This window comes from Lepeophtheirus salmonis, chromosome 13 (assembly GCF_016086655.4).
Source record: "Lepeophtheirus salmonis chromosome 13, UVic_Lsal_1.4, whole genome shotgun sequence".
NCBI lineage: Eukaryota > Metazoa > Arthropoda > Copepoda > Siphonostomatoida > Caligidae > Lepeophtheirus > Lepeophtheirus salmonis.
The window spans coordinates 31611861-31619190 of record NC_052143.2 but is presented as its reverse complement, the minus strand read 5'-3'; the positions used below and the strand labels follow the sequence as shown (position 1 = coordinate 31619190).

General features: G+C 31.7%; 2 protein-coding genes across 2 annotated transcripts; both read right to left on the bottom strand.

The window, feature by feature from the left end:
• Positions 1–730: 730 nt before the first annotated feature.
• Positions 731–1514, bottom strand: LOC121128312 (heat shock protein Hsp-16.1/Hsp-16.11). The gene has a single exon (XM_040723898.2). The coding sequence runs from the start codon at positions 1395–1397 to the stop codon at positions 849–851; it is 549 nt and encodes a 182-aa protein (XP_040579832.1). The 5' UTR covers positions 1398–1514; the 3' UTR covers positions 731–848.
• A 3385-nt stretch (positions 1515–4899) lies between these two features.
• LOC121128449 (heat shock protein hsp-16.2) lies at positions 4900–5771 on the bottom strand. Its single transcript, XM_040724034.2, has one exon. It carries the CDS (start codon positions 5540–5542, stop codon positions 4994–4996), a length of 549 nt encoding a protein of 182 aa, XP_040579968.1. The 5' UTR covers positions 5543–5771; the 3' UTR covers positions 4900–4993.
• Positions 5772–7330: the final 1559 nt, after the last annotated feature.

Sequence of the window (7330 nt, the reverse complement as noted above, 5' to 3'; positions counted from 1 at the left end):
GGCTCTTAGTAGTTACTTAAGTATCGGCGACACGCTAAAATAACCCCAACATTCGTGGTTCAAAATAACAATTCATAATGTTTTATCCTAAGTTACCTATTACCATACGCAACAAATTGTATATTGCATATAGTACATTTTTAAATATTATAATGTTTGAAAAGATGGTTTTTTTGCCAATAATTTTTAATTTATTAAGTATAAAGATATGATTCAGATAATTTCAGGAAAAAATGGAGAAAAAAACTGCAATGTAATGTTAACAAACGGAAAAAAAGACAATTCTTTGAAGCTGACATAATATCTATTAAATACTAAAAAAAATATTTGTCCGGTAAAATGGTTGCGGACAAAATTGTGTGATACTTTAACATTCAGCGAGACAAAATTGTTGTGATAAATATTATTGCAAAGCAAAATCATTCTAAGAAATATGAGAGTAATTTCATTGCATGACAACATTATCATGTGTAATTTCATTATAATTTATTATGTAATCGGACAATAAATTATTGAATGATGAAGAAACATGTCATGAATGACTCCATTTAATATTAGTTAACATGCCCCTGTCGTCTCTTTCTTGAGCATCAAGGACCCCTTATAATATACCAAAATACATCCCAGTCGGTGACTTGAAGCTCTAAGAGGCGGTGGAGGAGAAACTTAATCTGCCTCGGGGCCGAAGAGGATCCAAAATTGTTTTGTATTTAAAAAAGTAATAACATAATACTTTATACAATATTTTATTTATAAATAAACTAATACATATTTTGGCTCGGAAATATTTTACGGGTTGAAATACTTTTGTTTAGTATAAAAGAAACTGGATATACAGAATAGGTCATCTATTTTTTCTCAATGGCCTGTTGCTTTTTGGGAGCAGTGATCATGAGGATACCATCAGAGGAGAGATTTGAACCTACTTCCTCAACGATACAATCCTTAGGTAAGGTATACTTTCTCGAAAACTGAGTAGAGATAAATCTTCCATCTTCCTTCACTTCATGCTTCCCTTCCACACACAGGAATCTATTCTCATCCACATGGACCTTTAGCTCCTCAGGACGATAGAGATGAGTATCCAGGGAGATTTCAAACTTCTTATCATCATCAAGAACGTGAATAGTAGAGTCATCCCGGGGAGCAGTTGCAGCTTTCTGAAATACTTTCTCAATTGATTCTGGGGCATTTCCATCCTTGCTTAATTGACGAGAGAGCATCCAGTTCCGTTTAGGAGGAATTGCTTGCAAGGTATTCATTTCGGGTACTTCCTTCCAAAAGTCATTGGACTCCTTCATCATGTTTTCACGGATTTTGTCAAAGTCGGACCATGTGGATTCAAAGAAGGGGTCTTGCCAAAAGACATCCCTTAATGTCATAGGAACTCGAGACATGATGTAGGAATTAAACTCTTCAAATGATTTGCACAAATGATAATTATTATGACGCTTTATATATGCTGTAGAAATCGCGTCTAGAAAGTTGGAGGGAAGACTCGATAGAATGTGAGGAAACAATTGAAAATCCAATTTAATACTGTTGCCTGGCGCGCCTGAAGTGTGCGTTGTTAGTGATAGGAAGGTGTAATACATAAAACTTGTTGCTCAAGAGACATGATTCATGTGCTATTACTCCATATTCTTTAAACTAAATAACTCTATACCTAATAGGGATATTTAATCACGAATTTTCTAGAATTGCATCTTTAAAGTAAAGGTTTAAACGTAGTAGTAAAATCCACGTCATGAACAGCTGAAGAATCTCCATACGCTCATCTTATTTTCATAATAATATGTTAATTGTAGATATTAAAAAGAAGAAAAGTAGAAAATCTATTTATCTACATTTATTAATAAATTTAAGTCATTTATGAGTATTTTTCAATCACAATGTATTAAATTATCTATAAATAAAGGATAATCATCATCGTTTTAATAATATGTATATTTTGAGAATATAAAAACCATCAACATAGCGATGAAATCAATGATATATTAAGAATAAGTGGATATTATCCACACAAAAAAGAAATGTTCATGTGAAAAACATAAACTAATAATAAGATATTAATTTGAATATAATAAATATTGAGTTCCAGTTTAAATATTCTTGAGGATAGAGGCAATGATTCACGAGGTCAAAAGTCACTATCACATATCTTGATGTGGAGGGTCATCTGCACAAGGAAAGATTCTTCCATTAAATGAGATGCGATCCACCGAATTAGCCACAAAGAGGCGAGATATAGGTAAAAATATTAGCAACCGAAAAAGACGGTTTGTATCAGCTTCAAAGTTCTAATTTTTTTACCTAACTTGAAGCAGGAATTCTCGGAACTGGACTTGTTTTGTGTAGCATTGCTTGAGCACCCTCAAATATAGATGGAAGTGCATCTTTTTTAAGATACGCGGGAGAAAATTTGTTTGTTCAAATTTATAGTCTACGTGTCTAACATGTTTGCTGCATAATCGTAAATTTGTATTCTGTTCCTAATCTTTCCTAGAAGTATAACAATAGAAACTTTTAGTATTAATAAATTTTTTCAAAGTGAACATAAATGTAATTAAAATTAAAAAAAACCAAGTAAATAGTAATTGTTTGGAAATCATATAAATAAATGATATCTCGGTATAGCCTTGATTTAACTATGAAGGATAGTTTTAATTTTCATAGGTAGCCATTGAAAAAATGTATTGTCTTCTTTTGGATTTCCTGGAGTCACCTAATCTACGCACACTTTGATGAACAGTATGTAGGTATGTTACAAAATGCCAATTTACGGAGAGAAAAAAACTTGCAAAAGGCGTGTGCGAAAGTATAAAAGTGTTTGGAGACTTCCATAGAAATGCTAAATATTCATTACTCAAATGGAGAAAATCAATGTCACGTCATTTATAAATAATGTAGATGAGTTCTTAATCTTTCCCACAGTAAATTTTGTTTTTCAATCCATTACTTCGTTTAATTGCACCATTTGCTGGAAAATTAATTATGTTAAGATACCCTAAAAAGTATTAAATAAAGCGCAATGGATTTAAAAAACATACAATGGACGTTAACACCTTTGTTTATTTAGTATTTTGTAAAGTTTTTAATCAATCTGTTTATGCAAAATACATAAATTGTAACCCGACATTAGCACCTTCAATCTTTATTAATGAGCAAAATGAAAGTACTTTGTCTTAATTTTTAACTTCTCTTTTTTTTTTAATAATCATCATTTATCTGGAGAGGATGGGAAGATATTCATATACTCGAATTTCATATTATACAATTCAATTGGAGGTATTTAAAAGTATCATCGTTTGCACAATACTGTACTCTGTAATTCCTGAATATTTCATTCAATTCTCTTGATGTTTAAGAATATTGTGTTGTTTTATTGAAATATCATATTTTATTAGATCACAAATTTTGGTGTAGGTTTTTGATCAATTGATCATAACGTCCTTAATATTAAAGCTAGACATGATTTTGGTATCAAAATGTCTGCACAGGCTGTGCAGATGAACTACTAGGCCCAAAGCTGGTTAAACTCTACAACCGCTGCGTATCTAAGCATCGAGGACCCTTCTACTTTCCTATAACATACCCTAATCCCAAAATATACCCTGGCCGGTAATTTGATGCACTGGGAGGCTGTGCCAGATAAATTAATACTGCCTCGGGGCCCAGCAATTCACCTACACAATCCGTGGGCCGAGGCATATAAGATGGGTTCCTTGTTGCTCAGAAAAACGGCGGAGTTAAAACTCCCTTGGGATACACCACTTCACATTTACAACTTGAGGATCTAGGTGAATTTTTCGAAATTAGAAGAGATCCATGCTGCTATGGGAAGCGGCTGTAGTGGATTTTTCTTATTCAATAGTTTGATCGCCTGAATACATAATAATTCCACATTATAATATTACCTTGCAATCAAATTACTCACAACCATATTGCTGCCAATGTTATTACTTAAAACAATTTTGTCTCATAGTGGTAATGCCAATGAGTTCCAATATTATCTGTAGATAAATAAATAATAATACCGCGTGATGTTGATATAAAATTACAACTACGACAAATATTTTAGCATTATAATTGTACAACGTTCACGAAATCGAATTTATCTTAAAAAGGATGTTTTCACCACGACAAGTTTCTTGATTGGAGCTTGTCCTCCTCCAGAAAGCTTAGTAACCATTGAGATAGTACAGGTCAAGATTTTACACACACAGGAATCGATTCTTATCCACATGGATATTAAGCTCCTCAGGACGATAGAGATGAGTAACCAGGAAGACTTTTAGGGAATTATTATGCTAGTTTAAAGAAAAATACTATGCTGCAAATCCCGTACTTTTTTGTGTAACTTTTGTCAAATGAGGATGGGAGATTGTTTTGTATTTAAAAAACAAGGAAATCTATTTCTGCGTTTGACAACATTACATTTTTTTCAATATTTTATTTTTAATTAAGTTTATAAATATTTTGGTTTGGAAATACTTATGTTTAGTATAAAAGAAACCAGATATACATAATAGGTAATCTATTTTTTCTCATTGGCCTTTTGTTTTTTGGGAGCAGAGATCATGAGGATACCATCAGAGGAGAGATTCGAACCTACTTCCTCAACGATACAATGTTCAGGTAAGATATACTTCCTCGAAAAGTTAGAAGAGATAAATATTCCGCACCCATCATACACCTACTCTATGTGATAGCAATTCAACAATTATGTATGTTTATTAATTATAATATCTTCGTTGTGGACTACTTCTAATGTAGCTGTGATAAAGAAAAAATGATTTTTTGTAAAGATTTATTTTATGTTTTTTATACTATATTCTATCTTATTATAATTTCAAAATGAATCTATTAAATATCCAATTGAAAATAAGTTTTCTATAATAAATTTGTATAAATATATTATAAGTTAATACATGTTTTGCGACATTAAATACTTTTATTTAGTATAAGAGACCAGATATACTGATGAGGTAATCTATTTTTTCTCAATGGCCTGTTGTTTTTTAGGAGCAGTGATCATGAGGATACCATCAGAGGAGAGATTCGAACCTACTTCCTCAACGATACAATCCTTAGGTAAGGTATACTTTCTCGAAAACTGAGTAGAGATAAATCTTCCATCTTCCTTCACTTCATGCTTCCCTTCCACACACAGGAATCTATTCTTATCCACATGGACCTTAAGCTCCTCAGGACGATAGAGATGAGTATCCAGGGAGATTTCAAACTTCTTATCATCATCAAGAACGTGAATAGTAGAGTCATCCCGGGGAGCAGTTGCAGCTTTCTGAAATACTTTCTCAATTGATTCTGGGGCATTTCCATCCTTGCTTAAATGATGAGAGAGCATCCAGTTCCGTTTATGAGGAATTGCTACTAAGCTGCTCATTTCGGGTACTTCCTTCCAAAAGTCATTGGACTCCTTAATCATGTTTTCACGGATTTTGTCAAAGTCGGACCATGTGGATTCAAAGAAGGGATCTTGCCAAAAGACATCCCTTAATGTCATAGGAACTCGAGACATGTTGTAGGAATTAGGCTCTTCAAATTATTTGCACTAATGAGAATTGTTATGACGCTTTATATATGCCGTAGAAATCGCGTCTAGAAAGTTGGAGGGAAGACTGGAAGGAAAGTGAGGAAACAATTTAATTTGCAATTTAATACTATTACCGGGCGAGCCTGAAGTGTGATGTTTTAGTGATAGGAAGGTGTAACACAGAAAACTTATTCCTCATGTGTAAGGGCTCCATATTCTTTATTCTAAGTAACTCTATACCTAATAGGGACATTTATTGACGAACTTTCTAGAATTGCATCTATGAAGGAGGAGTTAAAGCTTTCAACCAAGTTGCGAAACTCACGTCATCAACAGCTACAGTGAACAAAGATAACTTGAAATACGTTATTCAAGTATTTCACGTTACCTTGCAGTACTCTACTACTTATGGTATTAGTATACTAAACAAAATTAACAAATCAGTAATAAAATGAAAATGGCACAGACACAATACTTTCTAATATAATATCAATGTCAATAATCAATTAATCATCATTACAGTGTATTTTGTTATCAAAGTTATTTATTTTAGAATTCAATGTAATTTTGTTGCTGTCATCATCGAATATGATGATTGAATAAGCTTCTATTGCCTTGTGATTTTACTATTATCTTTAGAGAAATATATATTTTACTAATATTATCATATTGCATTATATAGTTTGTAAAACTGACCAATAATAGTTCTTTGACTAATAATAGCAATGATTTAGAAATCTCTACCCTCTGACAAAAAACTCAACGAAATAGCATTTGCTTGTCCAAAATAAAACCAAATGAATCAATAAGAAGAAAAAAAAAGAAAAAGAAAGAAGGACCCATAAATAGCCAGAGAGTTTAAGTTGAGGATATTCAAATATTCCAATGAAAATCTACAGAAGTTAATTTTTAAAACTTATAGTCATATAACAGTTCCCCATAAATATTTATATGTAATAGAATAATGAATTGCAGACCAAAATATGGAGAAAAGAGTACCATACTATCTTTGAAAGTTTAAAATAATCATCCACTTATTTCCAAAGGCAAAATAGTCTTACGAGTACTAAGGAAATTGTAAGTGGGATTTGAAGTGTTCAAGATGTATAATTAATGGTCCATATTTGTAGCACGAACTCAAACTTTTAAATGAAATTGATATTTGTGATAGAGCCTATTCATTAGTGATTGGCACGTTATGGGCATTACTGACTCTTATCAAGAAAACAGTTTACTTAAAGTAAGTTTTTATTGAAGCGGAGTTGACTTTAGGAGGATTGAACACAAGAGTTTCAATTAATTAAGGATCTGTGGTTGGAGAGTGAGAATTTTTTTTTTTAATAAAAGTATAGGATGATTGATGCAAGATCCAATAACTAAATATATGCAATATCAGAATAACAGACAAAACTATCGAGAAAAGAGAGGTACTTTCTGTATGAGTCTAGAATCATCTTCCACTTATTTTCCTATCACAAAAGAGACTCACAAGTATTAAAAAATCACAAATAAGGCATTAACTTAAAGTATTAATTTTTTTATGTTATAATGTGAAGTTTTTTCTTTAGTTTTAGAGATGATATGAAAAAAATTAAATCATAAATGGGGAAAAAATAGCTTCCAAATAAAATCATTTTTTTTATGATTAGACACATATTTAGGAATTATAATCTACCCAACTCAATAAATAATGTATCTTTCAAATGCTACAATGTAATTCATCAGTTGTTATTAACTTTGATTTAGTTTCAACATTTTTACCAATGCATTATT

Bases quoted from the DNA above. Each gene is read 5' to 3' on its own strand.
- LOC121128449 (XM_040724034.2), bottom strand. From the start codon at position 5,542: ATGTCTCGAGTTCCTATGACATTAAGGGATGTCTTTTGGCAAGATCCC.
- LOC121128312 (XM_040723898.2), bottom strand. From the start codon at position 1,397: ATGTCTCGAGTTCCTATGACATTAAGGGATGTCTTTTGGCAAGACCCC.